The sequence below is a fragment of the Colias eurytheme genome, chromosome 1 (genome assembly GCF_061535395.1).
Source record: "Colias eurytheme isolate Ceu_HAF_F1 chromosome 1, ilColEury1 Martin Lab GWU primary, whole genome shotgun sequence".
Lineage (NCBI taxonomy): Eukaryota > Metazoa > Arthropoda > Insecta > Lepidoptera > Pieridae > Colias > Colias eurytheme.
This window is the reverse complement of record NC_142980.1, coordinates 7,282,650-7,308,357: the sequence shown is the minus strand read 5'-3', so window position 1 is coordinate 7,308,357 and position 25,708 is coordinate 7,282,650. Positions and strand designations below refer to the sequence as shown.

General features: G+C 32.6%; 1 protein-coding gene across 1 annotated transcript in view; it reads left to right on the top strand.

Moving 5' to 3' along the window:
• Window positions 1-639: 639 nt before the first annotated feature.
• TrpA1 (Transient receptor potential cation channel A1) overlaps window positions 640-25,708 on the top strand; it is a 42,071-nt gene continuing 17,002 nt past the window's right edge. Inside the window, exons 1-2 of the mRNA XM_090109132.1 lie at window positions 640-789; window positions 10,811-10,963. Of these exons, the coding sequence (XP_089965258.1) occupies window positions 640-789; window positions 10,811-10,963 (303 nt within the window). The remainder of the gene's footprint in view (window positions 790-10,810; window positions 10,964-25,708) is intronic.

The following is a 25,708-nucleotide window of genomic DNA, read 5'->3' as shown; positions in this document are numbered from 1 at the left end:
ACTAATTATTCATTCGCTTATTCATGTAGGAAAAAAAAATATGCGTAGGAGAAGAGTACAGTGACTTTATTTACCATGTATTTTGTGTCATTAGTATTTTGTGAATAAATATGACTAATATTGTATTACACACCTATTTCAATTTGATATTGTAATTGATCGTATTTTCAAATCTTACAGGTGATATTTTAATATTATTTGATGGATAAGTTTTAACCGAAGGTTGAAAAAACGACCCTTACTTATTATGATATAGGGCCCAAACATAAATAGCTTATCAATTAAAAATAACAGCTCGATGTAATATTTATGTCGCCGTCATCTGTTTGAATCTGCTATTTGATGGAATGACTAGCGCGTTTATTTAATGACGACATTCAATTGAATGATTAGACCAGCCCCTATTTCGAACTAACGAGTTCTCCTTTAGTCAACCAATTAAATGTCGCAATTCAATAATTATTGGTCTAGTCATTCAATCGAATAGCAGATTCAATTCAGGTGACTGGTATATAAATTTATTGTGTAAATTATTAATACTTTATTGCTCAAACAATGAAACCTTGTTCATAATAAATTAAAACAATTGCCGGTCTGATCGCTTATCGCGTATTGTATATATCTACAGGTGCGGATGTGATGATGTGGCTGTTCCGAGGTGGTAATATGCAGCAGCCAGATCCTCCTCGTCCTTGCAACGGGCCAGCTATCGTGTCAGCGGACGCGCCGACCGCACAAGTCGCCACCAATAATGTGTTCAATGAAGCGTCCAGGAAATCTGGTATAGCCGTAAGTCACTGGCTTCCAATTCTATCAGTGTAGACGATCGGTGCATAGTTAGGTATAGCGAAGATATAGTGCTAGGTTATTTTAGTTTCGGTTCGGAAGTTCTGGTTTATAAATATTGTACTTACCGTTTAATAGATATTACAGCAGCACGACACTAAAATGACATAATAATAGTTAACTGCATTATGAGCAAAGGTTTGAATCTAAAATACGTTTGTTTATCATATTATTATGTCTTCGTTAGCAACTTATTAATTGCTAACAAAGAAAGTTTGAGCATTGAAGCAGTTTATTAATGTCCAAATTTCGTCCGAACCCACAGACATCGAATGAATAATACGTAGCAATCCTGAGATGTCAATACGAAATAACAGTAATTAGAACTAAAACCAAAATATCTCAGGCTCAGCGCTCGATGAAAACAAGTCGAAGGTCTTATCAGGAGGACAAATCGATATTTTATAATAAACAGGACTATAAACCACTAGAGGATAACTTCATTAATATCGTCTTCACCTTCAGAAATTAAGATCAAGGTACAACAAACTCTTTGCAGTGTTTTTACTTTTTATTTGGTAATACCTATGGTCATAATATGCTATCAACCATTCGTAAATAATAATATTTAACTTGTATTTAGACCACAGATTTAGACTATGATTTAGACTCTTAATGGTTAGGGAGCCAGGTGCAAATTTGGTTAACTATTTCCTCTCAAGAGATAATTCGTCAGACGCATGAGAGTATAGTATTATAAAGCCTCGTGAACGTCAGCTGGCGCTCGGTTGGGGGGGTGAGCGGTTGTAGCCTCCCACGCACATAGGAAAAAAAATACATTCATTCATTCATTTCCTCTCAGCTAAAAATTTGTCAAATTGTAGCTAACCCAATATCTCAACGAAAAAAAATAGTCAGCTGGTTACAACATGGTGTATTATACGTCAGCTGGTGTCTCGAACATGAAAGTTAAATTTAAGGAAAAATTTATTTTCCGTTATTTCCTCTCAAACAAAAATTTACCTGATGATAGCTTATATGTAACTGTGGATAAATATATATGTCAGCTGGCTGTATCTTGGTGGAAAAACCGTCAGCTGATACGGGAGGCTACAACCGCTCTTCCCCCCAACCGAGCTCCAGCTGACGTTCACGAGGCTTCATAATACTATACTTTGATGCATTTTACTAATTACCGCTTGAGAGGAACTTGGTCATAAAATCTGCTGCTGGCTCCCGGACCATAATGAAAGTGTCAAAAATATGATACTTTGATGCGTAATAAAAACTTGTTTTGCTACATTTTTAATTCTGAAACCTAATAAATATATAACGTCCCGGGAGTAACTTTCCTAGCAATTAATCATGTTGTATGGGTAATCTCCCACACAAGCGAGGATTATGGAAAATGTGTTAAAATAATATATTATCAAGTAAACATAATATTATGAAATATGAAGATGATTGATTATCGAGACAGACTTTATTGCTTTTTTTAAAGTTTCTTTTTTACTTTGAAGTGACTCAAAAATTAAATAAACTTTTAGAGAAGATATTAGTCATGTATTTCTTTTCAACAGATACTTTAAAGTTTAAAGTACACATTAATTTCAATAATTAAAGAATTGTTTATATAATTACTAACTAACTGTAATTAGTAGGTACTAACTGTGTCGAGTTACACTAAGCTAAAAAACATCATTTACGACACAAGAACAATTATTATTACAAATGGCACCTATAAAAGCCACACAATACGAATACGTAGAAGTGTTTCACCTTGAAAAATTAAAACACAGTAATATCAAATCACTGGTCCATAGGTGGGTACTATCCTTTGCATAATCTGATTGTCTATCTACGTCCCTTGGCCACAAATCGCTAAGTAATCAACACGTAGTTCGGATCGTAATCAAATGAACGATCCATACGTTATCTAGTAGGCGGTTAGATATTATGTGGTATGGCTAAATAAACCAATATGTGCAGCCATCTGAGCGAATTTCGTTGAAAATTAGCCGCTCACTGCATTAAATAGCCGCAGGCTGTTACACGTGTACACTCTATAATCTATTTCGAACATCATTTTTCTAGTTGCAATATCACTCCTATTTTTAAACTTTAATCAAAGTATGTAGGGATATTACAGTCAGTTTGATCAAGGTTTTAAAATTTGATCCAGTATTTGGAATATGAAATATTTTCGGAAAAGCATGCAAATCATATCTTGTGAGATTGGTTGATAACTTTATTACATTCATGCTTATCTTGTAAAATCTTCATATGACTAGAAATAAACAATCATGAGAGCTTTTCGTTTATCGAATGAATGAGGAAACATATAGCAGAAGAACACGAAAAGCGTAAAGTCGGTAATTTTCCGATTGAATTTTCGTTTCATTAACATAATATGAGCGTAAAAAGTAGTAATAAGTAATTAACTTGCATATTCGATTCCTATTCGGTGGACACGCGAAACTCGCGATAACTTTTAATTTTAACGTGAGAAACCTCGAGAAGGATAATTGTAAATGGCACGTGTTTTGCAAAATATATTCGACGTCTTCTATCGAGCGAATGAAACAACATCGTAAAGTCAGGCTGAGTGCCAATGAATATTTAACAATGCATCATTTGTTTTTGAGAGCGTAATCCCGTTTATTTTATTTAAAACTATATATTTTTATGAACATAAGATCTAAACTAGACAACTAGGTACCTAATCAATAATTTGTTTGAAAAGAGAGCACCTACCTACATGTATATATTGTATACATTTTGAATATTTTTATATATATAAGATGTTAGTTATGTGTGAGTGAGTGTGAAGTCCCGTGTCCCCGTAGTGGGGTAGGGGGCAGATGCATTATTCATACATCTGTTTCACTGATCGATTTTTCTTTAGGGACAAGTAGGTGATCAGCCTTCTGTGTCCTGCCAGACCGAGACATTTTTTTTTTCGTCTCTACCGGGAATCGAACCCAGGACCCCTCGGTTCTACGCTCACGCGTCAACCACTGTACCGAGGAAGCGTCAAGTTATGTGTAGTATACATATATAATGATAATATAATAAATATGTATAAAAATCATACGTTCTTTAAATTAAACATCCGGGTGTCTATAAATTCTCATATTTCCTGATACTATAGGATTTCATAAATATTCAACGTGTTGTTTACGCAAATCTGGATTGCTGGTGATAAGGTTGGGGAACTAAACGAATCAACTCACAAAATTACGAAACTCTTGGGAGTTGTGACATAAAAAACATTATTGTTCATGAATTTAGCTTAAATGTTTGCTTAGTTCTTTTCAATGAACACAATTTAGATATTGAAAATTCAATTCCAGAATTTGGAAGAAAGGAATATAGGGAAAGAATTTATGAAGATACTCGGGACCAGGTGGTGCACGTCGGAGGAAATAACTATAGCTTTTCTATTAACTGATCACGATACAGCTTGTGTATTTTTGCATGAGAATAAGAACTGGCATAATTACATTGGAGATATAAAATTGAATTAGTAAAGGGTTTTCCTGTTGATCTCAATCCCATATAATATAATTATACTAGCTGCGAACCGTGGTTTCACCCGCGTGGCTCCGCTCCTGTTGGTCTTAGCGTGATTATATATAGACTATAGCCTTCCTCGATGAATGGGCTATCTAACACCGAAAGAATTTTCGTGTTCAAACAAAAAAACAAACAAACTCTTCAGCTTTATAATATTAGTATAGATTATGCGAAGCAATATGTTCGTACGTATATTTCGCTGAACGAAAGCATTATTGATGTAATACCTACATAATATCCACGAAATATTATGTTGGATACGGGCAATACAAGACTACTAAACGTTATCGATTTACTTTTCTCTTTTATGTTGGTATTATCATAGTCTTTACTATGGAATTATACTTATCTTATATATAAAATTCTCGTGTCACAATGTTAGTCTGCATACTCCTCCGAAACGGGGTGGACCGATTCTCATGAAATTTTCTGTGCATATCGGGTAAGTCTGAGAATCGGCCAACATCAATTTTTCATATGTACCACGGGCGAAGCCGGGGCGGACCGCTAGTATTTCTTATATTTTTTTATTCATTTTTTTATCTCTAAGTTGGTACAACTTACGTGTACTTAATCTACACAAAATGTTTATCGTATCCTTTTCCAATTATTATAAATTCATTATCATACTTCAAGCAACTATTCGCGATAAATAATAACAGAATCACTTCAAGTACATTGTGAAAGTTGGCTCCTTAAAGAAATCCTACAAAGACGTAATAAACTAACTCATTTCAAGGGCATCATTTTTCAATTAAACCATTGAAGTATTTTATCTTTATCCACGTGATTTACTTGTTTACACGTGCGATGTAAATAAATTCTGCTCTAAAACGGTCGTAATTGCTCTAACCGTTTCAGCAAACGATTTTAGTTAGTGGACGATATTTTCGGAACGATAAAAAATAGCGGGGTATTTTTGAAATATTGTGGGCTTCTTTTTCATAGTTACACGTGATACATGAGTCAATATTTTTACAGAGATATTTCTGGAAACAAAATTACAAACTGTAAGAGGATAAAGGTGAAGGAGCGTCTAAACATTATAACTGATAATTATTTTATTTTTCGCTAAATTCTAATATCATAAATTGACGTCTTTTTTATTCATTTTGTTTTCTTATTATTTTACTGCTTTTGTCCGCCTACTTGGTGCAATGACGCATGTGCGTAGAATCGTGGGGCCCTGGGTTCGATACCCGGTGGAGACGAAGAAAAAAAATGTCTCTGATCACTTACTTGCCCCTAATCGATCAGTGGAACAGGTGTATGAATAATGCATCTGCCCCTTACTCCACTAGGGGAAGCTGGTCTTCATTTACCTACTTACTACTTATTTATCCCTGCTTTTGGTAATGTTTCAGAAACTTAAAAAGATATTAAACGATTTTTAGTACATATATCGATACAGACCTGAAACAACTCTCAACAACTTTATCACGGTTAGTTTTAACACAAAAGTAGAGATAAATTACCAAATAACTCAATAAAGTCAAAACAACCCTCAGGTAAGCTTAATTGATTTTATTAAACTAATACAGCGCTATAGTACTACTAGTTTTCAGGCCGGTATGGAACGAGGTCTGGGTTGATTATTTAATTATATTGTTTCTTTATTGTTCTAAATTGTTAGATACACTGTCACACCGAATAAAACCATTATCAAAGTATGTATTTATTTTTTTTATTATTATAGAATAGTGTTACAAAATTCTAAACGCAAAAAAGTAGAAGTATTTTTGACTGTCATATATTTTTATCAATGGTATATACCAAGGTATATACAACAATATTGATATTTGTACTTTTGTAGGATCGATACTAAGTCTTAATAATATTTACGTCAAAGAATCGGGTAGATGTCAATACTTAATGTCAATATATTATTATTGACATTTTTTATTGAATAGGCATAATCAAGGCGGAAAATAGTATAATTATCAAATTCCGATTCCGCCCAGACGGGAGGCCCAGTACCTAATAATAAATAATAATATATCCTATATAAAATAAATAAATAATAATAATATAAATAAATATATATATAAATCTCGAGTCACAATGTTTGTCCTAAATGGACTCCTAAATACGAAATACTCAGTTGATTAATATTCGTCAAAAAAAATTGCCAATGCATTTGGTTCGATCTGTCTTGCTTCGGACAAATGTTTGCAACAGGTGAACATGAAAATCTCATACATTTCTTATTTACCCTCTATATCCCGCTAACCCTGACTTAATTTCACAATAATACCAACAATGAGGTCACGGTGGCTTTAACATTGTAGGTATATTACTTTAATTGAGTCATTTTTTTCCTGGATTCTTAAATATTCTAGAAGTTTTAATGTTTTGCATATTTTATATCATAAACTAAACATTATGCTTAGAGCTTTAACTGTTTGTTGCTTTTTAAATTTTTGTAACGCTAATATTTCTTAATTTACTATAACTAAAATAGTAAATTAAGAAATGTATTATTTATTATTTCATGAAGTATTCCCATTTCCTACATACATTTACATATTTACATTTCCTACATACGAACACAACCAATCACCGCGCGCTATTAAGCTCCCGCGGCATAATTTACAATGTGAAGTATTGTACTGGACTTGGTGTGCCTGGCGCGAGCTGGAGGACCCTCAACCACGCACGGTGTCAAGTTCCTGGACGCTACTCCCTCTTGCATCATAACATATCGAGGTATGCGCCGTGTGTTCCCGTCTTTACCTCTTTTCTGTACCACGTAGATCGAGTTTCACAGTTCGCTTGATATCGAAATAAATATTTTATACGAATTATATATATTATATATATATATATTGGCACGATATATAAAAAAATACGTGTCGTTACTAATTCGGCTTTCTTCTAGATATAAATAATGACGAAGATTGTAGAGAAGCTTTTTTCATTTTATTCTTGTGTTCTATATCGCTAAGGTTTAAGCCCCTTGTACATAATCTGCTATGAAAGTTTGTTAAAGTGTGATATTATCGTTGAATGGATTTGCTATGACTTCATTGTGAAGAACTTTTAAATATTGTGGGTGAAGTATGCATAATAAGCGCCTTGAGTGCTGTAACTGCATATAAAATTTTATATAATACTAGTGGTCCGCCCCGGCTACACCCGTGGTACCTACATGTTTAAACTATCCTATCTCTCAAGTTGGATCGAACTGCACGTGGTGTGCGAATTTTATTATAATCGGTTAAGTGGTTTAGGAGTCCATTGAGGACAAACATAGTGACACAAGATTTATATATATTAAGACTAGCTGACCCGGCAAACGTTGTTCTGCCTTACTCTCATCACTTACGGGTGTGATAATAGATGTAGGCCGATTCTCAGATCTAACCAATAAGCACGCAAAATTTTATGAGAATCGATCCAGCCGTTTGGGAGGAGTATGGTAACTACTGTGACAGGAAAATCCATACTAATATTATAAATGCGAAAGTAACTCTGTCTGTCTGTCTGTTACTCAATCACGCCTAAACTACTGAACCAATTTGCATGAAATTTGGTATGGAAATATTTTGATACCCGAGAAAGGACATAGGCTACCTTTTATTGCGAAATATGTACCACGGGCGAAGCCGTGGCGGACCTCTTGTATTTTATATATAGAGAAGAAAAGAGATAATTTATTATCACGATGACATGAAGTTTGACGCACGGTAGTTATGAAAGAGTCTAAAGTAAAATAATTATTTTATTTCCAATCTATATGTATTATTTAAAATAATATATAATATAAAATATTTCAAGACATTTTTCACACACGGCAAGATGTGATCCCGTACTAAGCTTTTCACACAAATATTTTCCATGGCGAACCCTTGGCTGGCTTCGAGTGCCTGCCTTCTAACTAAGCCAACCGGTCAGTCAAAAATATTTCAATTTTCTCATCTTGAAGTTATTTTGTTAGTAGATTCGAATTGTCCTATTTTAAGAAAATCGTGTCCATAAAAATATCATTTCTACAAACAGTGAGTCGTTATGTAAACTGAGTATTTCGTCGTAAATCGCTATACAATGGGTATTACACGTTTTACGTTTTCATTTTTCGCAATTTCTTCATTGTTAATTACGGTAATCTTTATTTGGATCCTATTTTAATTGCACGCTCGTAACCGTTCGTCTGCTTTATTCCGTTCTTATTTCTTGTTACTAAAAATATTTTGACTTAAAGAAAAACCTCGATATTTTCTTTTAACAAATAATGTAACAGAGCAATTAGCACTAGAATAAAGAGAATTCAAATAATTATTTTCAGCTTAGCATCAATAGCGATTATTCATATTGTTAAGTTAATTTGTTTAAGCCCTTTCCTACGGTTCGATTTGACCAATTATATCCAGATACAATGGTTTCATTCAAATTTATTTATAGCCAGATCATAAATTACAAGAATAATATTTATACTGATGATATTAGTTTAGTTACACAGAAAAATATTAATACTTTATAATATAAAGCTGAACAATTCGATTGTTTGAACGGGTTAATCTCGACTTACTTGACCGATTTCCAAAATTCTTTCACCATTTGTAGGCACGTGATCCCTGGCCCTATGTACCACGGGTGAAGCAGGGCAGTAAACTAAACAATATTTTACCCAAGCCAAAATAAGTTTTATTATAAACAGAATCTAAAGTAATTCTCGCAGTACCTCGTTTATTATGCCTCAATTTATAGTCGAGAGATAGCACTCTCATAAACAATAGAAGCAATCGCTTTTATAACACCATTGGCTTTTTCTCCGACGCGACTTCCACATCGCTCCGTCAGTAAGTTCTTTCACGTCATGCTTATAAAAAAAAGAATTAAAATATGAAAATATTGTAAGACTCTTAAAACTTTTTCAGTACGGTTTACAACATAGATTCAAACACAAATAGTATTGTACAATATTATCATACATATCATATCATTTCAGCTACTTTTGACGATAAAAAATAAAAGGACAAAGTAAAACAATATCAAAGTTAACCACGTATAAACAACTAGCTTTCCACCCGCAGCTTCGCCCGCGCAGTCAAAGAAAAACCCGCATAGTTCCCGTTCCCGTGGGATTTCTGGGATAAAACGTATCTTATTTCCCGGGATAAAAAGTAGCCTATGTCCTTTCTCGGGTATCAAAATATCTCTATACCAAATTTCATGCAAATTGGTTCAGTAGTTACGGCGTGATTGAGTAACAGACAGAGTTACTTTCGCATTTATAATATTATTAGTATGGATTAAACACACACACATAATATGTCATACACAACATTTTTTTCTCGACATTCTGGATTGGATATTTGCCATGGGTTACATAAACATTTATTACAGCAATTTACCAACTCCTTACTCCTAAGTAAACTAGTCCATTATAATTTACGATCGGCACTTGATTCTTGAGCCATCAGTTCTATAAGGTATGGACTAAATCATGTGAGTAGACATACATAGTCCATTGAAATGACATGAGCTTTGCATTTTTTGTCCGTGGACAAGGGTGGCGACCGCACAAGATTGGAGTTAAGCTTCTATTGACCCTCTAGTCAAAAATAAAATTGTGTCCTCTAAAAATGCAATATTTGGTCTTATTTTTGTAATATTTCAATGGACTAACAATCCACCATGAAAATGGGTAAAGCGAAATAATAAAAAGTGTACGACTGTACGACCCTGTAAATGTTGTACCAACGATTGTTTTGATTGTTTTCTGCTCAATTTATCTCTATTCTCTAAAGGGGAAATAATAAACTAAGAAAAACATGTCATTTCATGACGACAAATTTCGTAATATAAACTCAGCACTTTACCACATTAATTAATCATTCATAATAAATATATTAATTCATGAAATTCTGTTTATGAATAACTGATGGTTAAAAAATATTATATTGCGAATACGATTTCAGAGGAGACTACGTACTCTAGTGAAAGATAAATCTCGTTTCACATAATATAAAAATATATTTAGATGACCATGCAGATCAGTATTTAATTGAAATGTATAAAAAAACATATTTAAATAAATCTATCCGTTTTAACAGCGCTGGCAACCATTACAGTACTACAGTTGTATAATAATAACATTGAATCAGTTTCATTGTTTCCAATAATAACATGCCTGACCGCATCCATGTTATATTATGTCAAATTGTCATCAGAATGTTGCGTTCAATTTTACACAAATAAATGGATGGTTAATTATTTTAATGAATCACGGAAATTTTGCTTTACCGACGTGCACGTGTAATGTCCTCGTGCGGAAATATTGCTATTTTGAAAACTATTTCCCTTATTTTAAATGAAGATAGTTTTATCATAATTACAAGTACCTATTCTGCATACTGACGTTAATTATTTCCTTTACGTTATACGTATATTTTTTCAAAGAATTGTAAAGAGCAGTGTGATATAATACTCATAAACTTTTCTATAGAATTGGCTGTGGAACCTGACCGGGCGTCGCCGCCAACGCCGAGAGAAGATGGGTGACCCCGGTGGAGAGATGCAGGTGATGCTGACCACACAAGACAGAGTTAATTCCGGTGACGTGTGTCTATTGACCGAGAGCCCTTACAGAATATTGAGGGTAAGTCATGTCTTATTAAAATTACAAGATTATAATCTTACTTACTACAACCGAAAGTAATAATGTGTCTCCTATCTTGGATTGCATCAATCCTCGATTATTATATTATATTAGTCGACCGATATCTAATATGCATGCCAATACAAAAATAATCCTTCTGTTGATCAATTTATGCTTGCGAATTTTAGTTTAGGATTGATTATATTATTAACATCGGCTATCAATTTTCATGTCTAATATATAACGAGTATTCCGCAAGATGGTTTTCCTAGATGCAGTGTAGATAAACTAGGTATTCACTTACAAAAACATAACTGTATTAACGATAAGTGTAAATGATTAATCTAACAATCATTGAATGAAACAACATTTTTAGTACGCTTGCTAGCAGGCCAAGGAAGTTTTAATGAAATAAAATTTGCATATTAATGGGAAATCTGTTCATTAAAGGATCGATATTTCTCGATAGCAATACCATCTAACGTAAATGACATGCGTAGCTGAAGAAAACTGTGTCAAAAGTGTGTCAATTACACAATTGAATCTTTAAACTATTATTTTATAGAGTTTAGATTCTGATTGTTACAATGAACTGCGTGATACGATGAAAATTTTAATTTTTTAAGGAGAAATGAAGATAATTTCTAGGTTATGTAGTCAAAGAGAGGGATGTTGAACTGTAGAAGATGAGTAGTCATATCGATTATATTCCCAAATACTTACAAAATACCAAGTTGAGATTTATAGAATTTGATAGTTCGTAACGCACCACTAGACTTTAAAGTTATAGAATACAAAAATAATATCGGCAATACTTTTTTTTAGGTATGTTGCATTTTACCTACGGAAGGTTAAATATCCGTTGTATAATTGTTATTTTCCATAAAAATTCGTTGCGGATTAAACACTGAAGTCTGAACGATGTTAATTTTGTTGCTAGATTATAAAAAAATAAATTTAATATTCGTTAAGTCGTATTTGCCACTTCATCTTTTTAATAAACATTAATAATTATAACTTACTATGAATTTTACGCTATCTCAAACAAGACCATCATCACCTTACACTCAAGACCTTAAATATATCTACATGTGTTTAATATATGTAATTATGTTCGACAAACCTTTCAGACAAAGACATCCGATCTCGATTAACTTCGTTTTTACAATTTAACTAGCTTTACATTAGTGCTCAAGCAATGCGCTTAATTACAGCCTGAAACTAGAAAAGGGAAAATGATATCTACTTCACTTTGTTTGCCTGTTTAGCCTTTTAAGATCCATTAGTAAGCTTTTTGTTATTTATTCAGTCTAATTACTAGAACGAAACATATTATGCAGTATTGATGAGAAAAATACGTGATAAACATTCATCGATTTATAGCTAACATAAAGCTTTGGCATTTAGATAAAGGTTTATTTGCACAAGTAATGGACTAATCGGGTTTTACGATTAGAACTAGCGGACACTTGACATGCGTGGAATCATTTAATATCTATGTAACTCACGGAACGGCATGAAACAAAACGTCAAATATGTGTTGATGTGAACCATCGAAGAATTATGTTAAAATTTCGTCGAGCGCAAACACTACCCTGCTTATTGTTGGGAGCAGCGACGTTGAGAGAGGTTAGTTTTTATATTCTTGAGAATGTTTACCACAATTATTATAAGATTATGTATATGACATTGATTCAACACAAGTATCAAACTTAAGGTATAGGTAAGTATCAATCCCTACGCAACTACTCTAATATTATAAACTTTACTTTTTCATTAATTAGTAAGTAATTATCGTACTAAACGTTCGAAAACTGTCTTCTCAACACGTAATTTAAATAAAATTTTACACGTGCAAATGGAATTCCCGACTTTTCTGGACAGACCAACTTTTATCCGTTTATCTCAACTAGGACACGTATCGTGATCGAAAAACAAGTTCTCTTCAACTAAAACTGTAAGTTCATGTCATCATGTGTATGAACAAATACTTTTCGCATTTAAGTTATTCTTGACTTGTAATTCGGTTGCATAGAAAGTTAAATGGACTCAGTTTAAACTACGCGGTGTTGTTAATTGCTTTGTCAACCTTCTGCTCTTGTTTTCTTGTCAGAAATCATATTGGACTTTTATGTTTGCTTTTAATTACTCAAAATTTAAATGGTTTTACATTATTTGTTAAAATAATTATACATTTTTTTATCATAAATAAAACGCGATTATAAAAATTATACAAAATATTTAAGCATTTAATTTCTTGGTAACAAATAGGTACTTAATTATTGAAAGAATAAAACTCTCCGTATTTCGAAAAAAAAATAATTGTAAGTTTGTCCTAAAGTCAACTTTAAAAAATAACATTTATTTTGTGATCTTTTACCAATCTGCCACTTTAAATTAAGTCGGATTGAATATCAATCAAATACTTTTCAGCTAAAATCTAACAAAAATTTAACGCTCTTAAATATCCCTAAAAATAAACATAGCTTGCTGCTTGTGATAAAATAGAAGCTTCCTTTTGTACAGTTTTGCTACTTTTATTAAGAAATTCCATACGAAATACGAACCCATGTCCCAAGTCCCTTCGCCAATAAATGTTCCATATTATTTACTTAATCATTATCAATTCGTTATCGAACAGATAGGAAAAAGAAAGAATTACGACGATAAAATATTGAGCGATATAACAGGAATGTTAGCTCATTAGGAAGTGAGAAAATAGGCAAAAGGTTCCATTGAAGTGCAAAGCTTTGTTGAAATCTTCAAGTTTTATCGATAAAAGAATAGCGTGAGATCAAATAAAGAATAATATTGGTATTATAAATACTAGTACATAAAGATTGTGTGAAATAGTACTAGTTCTTTGTTGATACAAAGTTAAAAATCGTAACATCACGCCCTTTTGAGATTGCTATGATAAAGTAAAGATATTTGATGTGTAAAACTGAAATATTATTACATTTGTAATTTTATACCTTTTCTAAAACCCAAATCATCTAATCGAAAAGCTAAACGTGTATGTTGAAATGTGGTTGGAACTTAATCACTACATAGTAAAAAACAAACTCGCTTTCTCTGTCCCTATGTCCTTAATTATGCTTAAATCTTTAAAACTACGCTACGGATTTTGATGCGGTTTTTTTAATAGATAGAGTGATTCAAGAGGAAGGTATTAATAGGTAATTAGGTATATAATTAGGTATATAATTTATTATGTTTTAAACAAGTGGGCGAAGCCGCGGGCGGAAAGCTAGTTGTAATATAATCTACAACTTCTAATATAATGTTTGCCAAAATACGTCCTTGCTACGTTGCATTGATAAAAAGTATTAATTAATATATTTTTAACCTTTTACTTGCTGATTTCATTAGAAATAAAAAAAAATATGAAGTTTTCTGCAAAACTAAAAATAACATTATTAGTTCATTTTTACTACTTTTATTTAATCTTAGCTTAAACGCCTTGCTCTCAGAGTATCGTCATAAAAGAAATGAATAATTTAGTTTTGCCTATGTTTGCAGAGATCAATATTTGTATACTTGCTTTAAAAGTTTTGCGACAAAGAAAAACAACGTCTTTCCAGCTTAAGATATTTTCGTATTAATAAAATTAGTAGGGTCATTGACCTATAACTATTCGTGTCTACACACATGTATTTTGAACAAATTTATGCAGCTTCTGTAAGATTTTTCTAATAATCCTACTAATATTAAAAATGCGAAAGTTTGTGAGGATGTGTGTGTGTGTATGTTTTTCTTTTACGCAAATACTACTGAACCGATTACAATGAAAGTTAGCACACATATAGAGGGTAACTTGGATTAATACATAGGAGAGGTTTTATCCCGGAAATCCCACGGGAGCGGAACTATGCGGGTTTTCCTTTGAAAACGTGGGCGAAGCCGCGGGCGGAAATCTAGTAAATAATAAAAGTAAAATGAAAAAATTAAAGCTATATTTTAACGTTAAACCGATAGCTAAACAGTACACACAAGTATGCCTTTTATTGGACAGCTTGATTTTAGTGAAAACTAACTTAAATATTAAATTAAGCTTTTCAATATGTATCCTAACGCACGAATTTACGGTTTATTTTAGAATAACATCCCTAAGTATATGAGACGTTTTGTTTATTTTTGCTCCAATACGCAAAAATTCGGCTTTTCTATAACAGAGGTTGTCAATTTTCAATAGATATAACTTTGAACATAAACTCAGAAATAAGGTTGAAATTTGTGTTAAACGTGATAATAAGAATGGTCGACTGTGTCATTCATTGTTATTTCGATTACTATGGTGACACTCGTAATACTTGTAATTAATATTCTATAATTTTAAGGAAAAACGGCAATATTAATTTATAAACAAAAATGCTTACCGGTGAAATGTTATTCCTTTATTAGTATAATTACAATTTATGGAAGAATTTCCGCACTGGGAAATGCTGTAACACACCATGTTTACTCACGCACGTGTCAGTAACAACTGAACAAGCGACCACCAAGCGACGAACAGACTTGTGGCATGGTAACCACCTGAGCGGCGACAATGTCACGCGCGCTTACGACTTCTATTGCTTTGTTATTTAGATTTCTATGTAGTGTAAGCTTTTAAGGTTATTATAGTCAGACTGGCTTTCAGCAAAGACATGTCGTGTAGCACTAGTGCATAGTCAAGTTAAAGCTACAAAACTATGTTCTAATTTAATTTCAAGTTACTACTTAAGAGTAGTTATGCATCTCGAGCGATAGAGCTTTAAGTCTCCAAATGAAATTGTTATTGTATCACTATAACATAGTATAAAAGACAGTCGCTTACGCTGCCTTCACGTATGTAGAGCTTAGATATTTAAAAGTTATATAACATAATATGTATAGCTCAAATTACAAATATTATGTTTAATATATGTAAATATTAATGAAATTAATAATGTTGCAATCAGCTGAAGCTTTAATTATTTTATTTCATAAAATAGGCATATAGCATAAACGTACAGTTCTACAAAAGTAATAATGCGCATAGAAATCTTCGTCACTTTTCGACAATGTCACATTCCCGGGGTCCGAAGATGATAATATGTATAATGTATATATAGAGTAAGATCCCAGAGCGATTAGACATAACTTATTTTCTAAAAGATGAAAATTTAAGTTCTCAGTAGTGTCTCATGTACTTTGTATACCTGCGTGTTTGTGAAGTTTGCCCAGTGACACCTGGGCAGGTACCAGGTGAGAAAGGTGACTAAAAATAAGAGTTACTTTACTTAAATTTAGATGGCTGATTTTTAGATATATTTTATAGAATATCATTCTCAAATGGTATCGCAAGTATCAGACACTGTTCATGGACCAAAACTTTTGTCAGACGCTTTAAAGCTCCACCAAAAATAAATAAACTTTAATTATTTTTTAATGTCTGATTTTTTATAATAGAGTGGTTAAATACATTTTGATCATGCATAATTTAGTCAAATTATGTGTTTTAATATTGATATGTAAGTAACGATTTTGTTTCGATAATTCCTTGTAAGTAAATAGCGAGGATAACCCCACGATTGCGAATATATCTTTGTTGGATTGATTTACTTGGAAAATTTTATACTAGTACTCTTAAAGTGTCTTACTGAAGCTGGTGTAATGATGGAAGAAAAAAAGGTTAAAATAACACAAAATTTATATTGTATAAAATATGGTTTTCAAACACAAGTTTACATTTAAACCATATAAATCTAATCATTAAAATCTCAGTTCAAAAGTATTTACAGTACTTATCATTCTTCAATATTATGACATTTACATAAAAAATAAAAATAAAAACAATCAAAATCAGGGATTATCTTTATTTCTGACATTTTAGATATGTAATTTTCATTATGCCCTTCTGCATTTTCATTTTCTCTACTGCCTTCACCTGTGTAAATCATTACATCGATTAATTCAATTCACCTTTAAAAACAAAACCAAGAATGGTATGTAATAGCAGCTCTATATAATTCCACACATAGAGAACACGTGCAGTCACCACCAATATTTAAAGACGACTGACGGATTTTTGAGTTTTTTGACTGACAGGCTACCGTCACTTACCGCCCGATTTATTTTTGATTTTGTATGACCGTGAATTGACGTCTATTTCTTTTGAACAAGGTGTAAAATGCAAGTGCATTTTTTAGGGCTCTTACGATTCAATGATTCGAGTGTTTTCGGAAATACGACAATTAGCGAAGATTTGTATGCGCATTATTAATTTTGGAGTACTGTATATATTATGCTACGTTATAACGTAGCCATGTGCTACGTGGCTACTACGCGCACTAAGTTATTATAATATACATAATATATGTATTATATATTGTGTACATACAATATATTATTTTTGTAGTTGTTGCATAATTAGTACAGTATTATATTATCTGTGGCATAATGAAAGCTTTTTCGTCACCACACAGTTGTTTAATGTATTTGAATATATTATCATCGTCACTTGTAAGTGAAGAATACACAAAAATCATGTAAATATAAAACGATTTCTTTTTTATAGACATAATATTTTAGATTCAAATGTGGCTATGATGTTGGATTAATCTATGAAATGAATACTAGGAAATTATTAAAGCAAAGTGGATTTAAATCATCTTTGGACTTTGTTAAATTAAGGAATTACTCAAATCTAATTTTGATTTCTTGTAATTTAGTTTTCCATTTCAGTCTTACAAACAAAGTTACAAAGGGTAAATTTATGTAAATATATTTCATTGTTGTCAAAATTAATGGATCCCAAGATGGTTCCAAACATTATTCTTATTCCAATATATTTTATCTAATTAGGTAATTAATTATGATTTGTAAAACCTATACTTGCTGTAATAGGAAATATCCGCTAATCACTACTCATTTCATGGAAACCATGACACGTATTTGCTGTTTAAATATGTAACTTATAAAAAAAATGTAGGTACGTACTTGGAATTTTTAACAATAATTTACGTCTAAAAAATGAGATAGATTTAAATATTAAAACGTTTTTAATACAAACCGTTACAATATGTAATGCATAATACACGAGTATATAAATAAAATTTTAACCATAAAACATAACCTGAAGTAAAAAATTGTGCATATCCAGTCATCTAATTAAAACGCGAGTCCGGGCTAGAGTTTCAGTCAGCCATAGCTGGAACGTGACGAAATACCGGGAGCCGGGATAGGGCGTGAAGCCGGGGAGAGACGCGCGGACTGCAGTCGGAGACATGCAGCCACCCAGAGCGGTCGTCCCCAGGAGCGAGCTTTCGGAGTAAACTTGTGCAACTAGTGTCCTCTCACTCTGTGCGTGATACGAACTGTTTGTATGTGACATTGTGAAAAACTGTGATTGTTCAGTGAATTTAAAAATGATTCCACACATACGAAGACGAATCACTGCGACCGTGAGGGCAAAAGAAAACGGCACCCCCGAAATGCCCCCTCATATAGCCGCCAAACTTCAGCCTACGCCAACTGTAGAAGACGTACTAATGGTAAGGAAAATAAAACTTTTTGTGTAATTTGCGGGTGCTTTTAAAAAACTGCTGCGAATTGTTTGAAGCGTCTAATGAAGTAATATCGTATTTTAGTCGCGTTGAAATCTTTTCTTGTATTAATTTAATTTATATTTTGATTCTAAAAACTAAAGTAAAAAGCTCAATATTTCATAGATTTTCTTGTCAATAAAGATTTTTTTTAATTTTCTTCAATATTTTTGCGCGAACTTTTAAGTACATTATAAATGATTTTCAGTCCATCACATTTTTCCCGGATTAGTATTACAATAATTGATAGAAAAATAAAACTTGTTAATTGTTATTTACTTTATCATTTTTAATGTTTTCGATTTACTTAACACTAGATTTTTATTTAAATTTGTGTTACCTCTGCATAGATAATAAATCACGCTGGCGTGTATGCATGAACTTATACAACAACATGCAGATGCATATGCATGCAAGCATGCTCAGTAGCGCATAGCCATGCAAGGATGTAAACATGCATACATCCAATGCATAAGTATGTAAACATGCTTCGTATACAAACATGTTTAAACACGCAATAATAAGCATGCAACACAAGCATGCAAGTATCAACATTGAAGCAGATGAATATGCAAGCATATATTTTATGTAATGAAATAAAATTTCATCAATATTCAAATTATCTGTGGTTCATGTTATCTGTGGCACGGATTGACGTAGCAGTGGGAACACAGGGTGGGAAGGAATGGAGATACGATTGTGTGTTGTGTGTTGTGTGCTGGTGTGCAGCGCAATCTATACTAATATTATAAAGCTGAAGAGTTTGTTTGTTTATTTGTTTGTTTGTTTGAACGCGCTAATCTCGGGAACTACTGGTCCGATTTGAAAAATTCTTTCGGTGTTAGATAGCCCATTTATCGAGGAAGGTTATAGGCTATATATCATCACGCTACGATCAACAGGGGTGGAGCCACGGGGGTGAAACCGCGCGGAGCAGCTAGTTTATGATAAAACTTAAAGATGGAATGGATATAGTTGGGGATTTATTATATGTGGACTTTAAATGTTGTTTCTTTGAATTTACAGGTGGGATTGCATAATATTTTAAGTTGTTGTAGTAACAAACTTGTAAATTGACTATTGTAAAACTTTCTAAAATAAAAACTTTGAATTTACAGAGAAACAAATTGGTTTTCTTGAAAATCCTCAATAATATTATATCTTATATTTATATGCTAGCATGGAACATGCACACGTGGAGCACATAATTATGTAAGCATGCAAGCATGCAACACAAGCATGCATGAATCAACAATGAATCATATCATAAAATATACATGCTGATATGTAAGGTGCAACCTATAAATGCGTTGTGATTTATGAATTCTTTTAATCCATACTATCCATAGTCACTACATAGTATAAAACAAAGTCGCTTTCCCTGTCCCTATGTCCCTATGTCCCTTTGTACGCTTAAATCTTTGAAACTACGCAACGGATTTTGATGCGGTTTTTTTTAATAGATAGAGTGATTCAAGAGGAAGGTTTATATGTATAATAACATCCATTAAATAGTGGAGAAGTACTGTTATTTTTGAGGTTTCTAATGTGATGTCGTAAAAAATTACATTGTTTCCGCTTATATTGCAAACGCAGGCTGAACCCTACGAGTTTTATCAAAATAATGTACTAAGTATTATACATATTGAAAAGGTCTACAGAAAAGTCCGCGATGGTATATGTCTATCTCTTATGGATAACCCACAATAAAATTTTTTTGTCATTTACTTTTTACGACAAATAAAAGCTAATTTTCGAAGCGATTTTCACCAATTTAGCATTAATCCTTAACAAATTAAATACCTTGAATACATTGTTCATTTAATATAGATCTATATGGCACTTTACACCGTATGATTTAAGTGAATATTTTCGAAGATATTACAGATTTAAAAATTGCGGGACGTAGCGTTTGCGGCGGTACCGGCCGGCCGGGCCGCTATGTTTTTATATACAACGTTCACAGTTTTTCTGTAGTGTATTTAGTATCAGCATTGCACCCGTGCGAAGCCGGGGCGGGTCGCTAGTAATATTATAAATGCGAAAGTAACTCTAACTGTCTGTCTGTTACTCAATCACGCCTTAACTACTGAAGCAATTTGCATGAAATTTGGTATAGAGATATTTTGATACCCGAGAAAGGACATAGGCTACTTTTTACCCCGGGAAATAGGATAGGTTTTATCCCGGAAATTCGACGGGAACGGGAACTATGCGGGTTTTTCTTTGACTACGCGGGCGAAGCTGCGAGTGGAAAGCTAGTTTTTTATAAAATTAATTAATGACTGACAAGTTCACCGACAAATCCGCGCGCGCACACACACGTACGGATTTGTCCGGCGCGGCTCGGGTGCGGCGCGGCGCTCGCGTTTCCAGACGGCGAGCCCGCGCCGAGCCGCGAGCCGCGCACACCAACACATACACACGCAGATTGGTCCGCGGACTTGTAGCCAGCTACAAATCCAGCGGATGGGTGCGCCTGTGAATGGTACCCATAACAGTGACGCGTCATCAAATTCATAATGGACGAACTTTTTTTGACTAAAGTTTATCACTTAGGTATTTAGAAGCAATCGGATGCTAAAAAAAAATATTAAAATGAAAATTATGATATAATTTGAGACGTCCACATTAATTATATACATAATCAAAAATCAAACTTAGGTACGCTTACGCTTTTAGTTATTGCTCAATTATGGCTCAAATCAAGCTTCATAATATGGCGGAACATCAAATTTAAAAATATTAGAGATGAAATACACCAAAATCATAGAATTATACGTTATCTTTAAAACATAACAGCATACCTACTTAAAGTAAGGAAATCGTAAACTTCGAACAAAAGCTTCCCGACTATTGTAATTGGAAGCCTAGTTCGATTCCCTTATATTTTACCGTTTCAGATAAAATAAAAGCCTATAAAACCAATGGTTTCACGTTCAAGTCGACCTCTTTTGGGTTCAGTAAATTACTGTTAGGTTATTTCAACTATGTTTCTTCAAATCAATCTATAAAAGAAAATGTCCATTTAAATAATAATTACAAAGAGGCATAATGGAACAAACAATGCATCGGTATTTTTACTTTACGATTTTGAAAGTGCCAAGGATTTAAGTGTTTTCTTATAATTGTGAAATATCTTAAACACAGTGAGGCAGGGTTCTCGTGTTCGGTTTTATCGGACGACTTATTTCAGTTTACCTCAGTAATTGAGTATTTGAATAAAAAAAAATTATTGACTTTTTTTATGTATTTTGAAACTTTATTATTAATAATATTGATATTTAATGCAAATAACTTACAAAAAAAAAATGTTCCGTTAATTATAAGCAATTAAAAATTGATGAAATTTAAGTTAGAATCACGTGACTAAAAACGCGCCATGACTGGTCACCACAGTTGTGACGTCATAATGTTATAGCTATTATTAACTGCAGTACATAGCGTTTACATACGATCTGTTAGTTGGTTCCGAATTAGTTAGTTAGTTACGAATAATATTCTTGATGTTGATATATTTATGATCACCGTTGATATATTTTGTCAGGAGTTGCCTTTGTAGTATTCGTACATAATGGTACAAAACGATAACTTTTGAGGTTCGCCATTTTTAATATAAATTTAAATAATATAATTAACAATTAATATAATTAATATGTAATTTAATAATGACAACAAAATTAAATAGATCAAAACACTGTATTTATTATTAACACGCTTTTATTATCTTCACCTGTATGTTTGTATGTAACCGACTCCTTTCGAAGTTTCGACTCGATTTTGACCCACTTAAAACCGACGGATTTTGTTCAAATTTTCAACACTTATCAAGGTCCGATGACAATACAATAATATCATAAATTTATCCTGATAAGGATCGCCAGGATCAGCTTAAAACATATGTTTGTATGTAACCAATTCTCCTTTCGATTCGATTTAGACCCACTATAAACCGACGGATTTAATTTAAATTTTGTATACTTATAAAAACCCGGTAACAATATAATAATTTCATGAATTTATCTTTTTATCCTGTTTAGTTTTTCAAATTATATTTAATTTTCTTTCAACTGCAATGAGTGAAAACTAACATTATGACGTCACACGCGCTCGGGTGACGCTTCGGGAGTTGTCGGCGTGTCTTCGGTACTGGATTCAAAGACTAATTTTTATTTTGAAATAACTTTTGAATTATTGCAAAAAAAATAAAAATAAAAACAGTTTTGTTATAAAACTAATATATAATCTTTCCATTTATCACAAAAAAAAATTTAATTCAAATACTCAATTGAATTACAAGTCTTTCCATTTCTGTTCGGTAGGAAAATCTCAGTCATTTATCAAGAGATGCGAGAATATCTCGATTAGTATGATTTATTTAGATCACGTTGGTACAATTCTAATAATTATTATCATCGCTTATTACATACAATCGTAATTTCGAAAAGAAAATAATTAAAAGCCGTTGTAGAATACCTATACTAGGAACTACCCGGCCATATTTGGCCACGATTACGCATTATATATTCTAGACTAGCGATGCCCCGCGGTTATACTTGCATTAATTGAGGAATAATTAACAATTGGTACATAAACCTTTACACAAAGGAAGATCTCAAGAATTATTTCTTCCGACTTTTGCATCATTTTTCATTTTTCACTTATATTGGTTGGAACGTGATATTATATAGCCTATATAGTATAGCCTTCTTCAATAAAAGGACTTTCTAACTAACAATAATATGTCAATAAAAACAGTAGGTAAGATTTCCGTAGGTTCAAACCAAACAAACTCAAGATTTTCTTTAGTAGGGGAGCCCAGGATGCTAAATGTGGATTTACTCGAGCGTCACGGGAACCTATTAGAATTGGTAGATTAGACCATAACGAGAAAAAAAGGTCCTATAATGTTTTCACTTTTAGCGGTGGGGAAGGGTTTTTTGATTTTTTTTAATTTAAAAAAGAAAAAAATTGGCTTGGAAATACTCAAGCGCGTTAGATATTGATATTTTGCATGCTCCAGGACGTCACTGAAAAAAAGTATACGTTAATCTGACGATTTAAGTGGCGATTTAATCGCTATGAAGAAAGGGTAAAAAATTAAAGTAATATTATTCGAGCGCGTCAGATTAATATATGGGGGGGTTAATTACAATATAAGAAGTCCCCATTTCGCTAATCTGACGATTCGAGCTCAACCTTAGGGAATTATGGATTATTCAAATTTTCCAGCGGGGCCCCTGAGCGCACCCACCAACCATAACTGCTCATATTGACTAGAGGTACTAATGAATAGCTAAGGTACCGTCCCTTATAGTAATCTGACGCGCTCGAGTAAATCCCAAAATCCCCCTCTTGGCCTCCCCTACTACTTTATGTGCTTTTCTATTGTTTTTCTTTTCTTTATGCAAAGAAAAATAGAGTATAAATAATATACCTAATTTGTAACACCTATGAGTAATGTCATGTTGTTTATAATAATTAATAATAATCATCTCTAGGATTCAGTGATCAGAAAATAAAACGATTAAAAGCACAATGAAGCTACTTTAAACTCCATGGAGAATTCATGTGATCATGTTTTCTTGGATTCAAGATGACATATTTTCTACGTTTTCATAATAGACCGGACTCTCAGTGGAGTTTCGTTTGCAAAAATAGCGGACCTAAATCTGACTTCTGATATATATTGTATAGATCCCAGACATCCTATAGACAGATGTTGCCAACCAGTTTTGTGGTTCCCCTCCCCCCACCCCGGTAATTAAATATGGCATACAAAGAAAAAAATAAAAATTTCCAAAACATGCCGTGTGGGGTATCAAATGAAAGAGCTTATTGAGTAGATCACGAATATATAGCATACTATAACATTTCTTACACTTTATCTAAGATTTTTTAGAAAATTTACGAAAATGCTCCATTTTTGAGTTAACTTTGAACCACTATAGATTGAAAACTCATGAATATATTTTTTAAATTATTATTTTAAATAATTAACAATAGTCCATTGTTTACGATTCAATAGTTCTTACAGTGAAATAGTTGCATGGGGGAGTGGGGGGAGCATTCAAAGATGACGAGTATATTTTCAAGTTTATGCCAGAAATAAAGGCCTAATACAAAAATATCGGTGTAAGGGCTTAGAATAATTATCTCTGCAATATCGCAGAACATTCTTGAATCAGCCTCTGTGTGATTAGACTTCAAATCGGTAACTTCAGTGAAAGTTGCGCCTTGCAATTTAAAACATTTTGTGGGGTCATCAAATCTATCACTTATTACAAACTATTGAATCGTAAACAATGGACTATTGTTAATTATTTAAAATAATAATTTAAAAAATATATTCATGAGTTTTCAATCTATAGTGGTTCAAAGTTAACTCAAAAATGGAGCATTTTCGTAAATTTTCTAAAAAATCTTAGATAAAGTGTAAGAAATGTTATAGTATGCTATATATTCGTGATCTACTCAATAAGCTCTTTCATTTGATACCTCACACGGCATGTTTTGGAAATTTTTATTTTTTTATTTGTATGCCATATTTAATTACCGGTGTGGGGGGAGGGGGACCACAAAACTGGTTGGCAACATCTGTCTTTAATCCTAAATCTATACAATATATATCAGAAGTCAGATTTAGGTCCGCTATTTTTGCAAACGAACATCTCCTTGGAGCCTGCTCTATAATAAAAAGAAGAAATATAATAACTCGACCGTATTCTTGATAAAAGACAAGTGCCGAGCGTCATATTTTACATTACTTTCAAAACTCGTCTCGTGTTTCCTTTTATTACAAATGATGATTACACAGCTCAACAAAAAAACAATTTTTTTTTGTTGCCCTGGATATTTCTAAAGATTTATATAATTCAAGTACCCAGTTTGCGAATGTAATCATTAAAATTATTTAATTGGCTCTAGTTTTTTTTTAATTTGGATTTCCATATATTAAATTTTCTTACGGCCCTTTAGAATACGGCTTAATAACAAGTGTTTATTTTTTGGTGAATTATGTTTTCTGCACATTTATTCGCTCAGACATAACCCTATTCTATAAAACTGGCTGTAGAATATCAGAATAATAAATGATTTCTGTAAAAAAATCATTTTTATGAACAACAATGTCCGATTTGTATTGAGTTGAAGAAACCCAGTAGCACTTGTTCAGCAA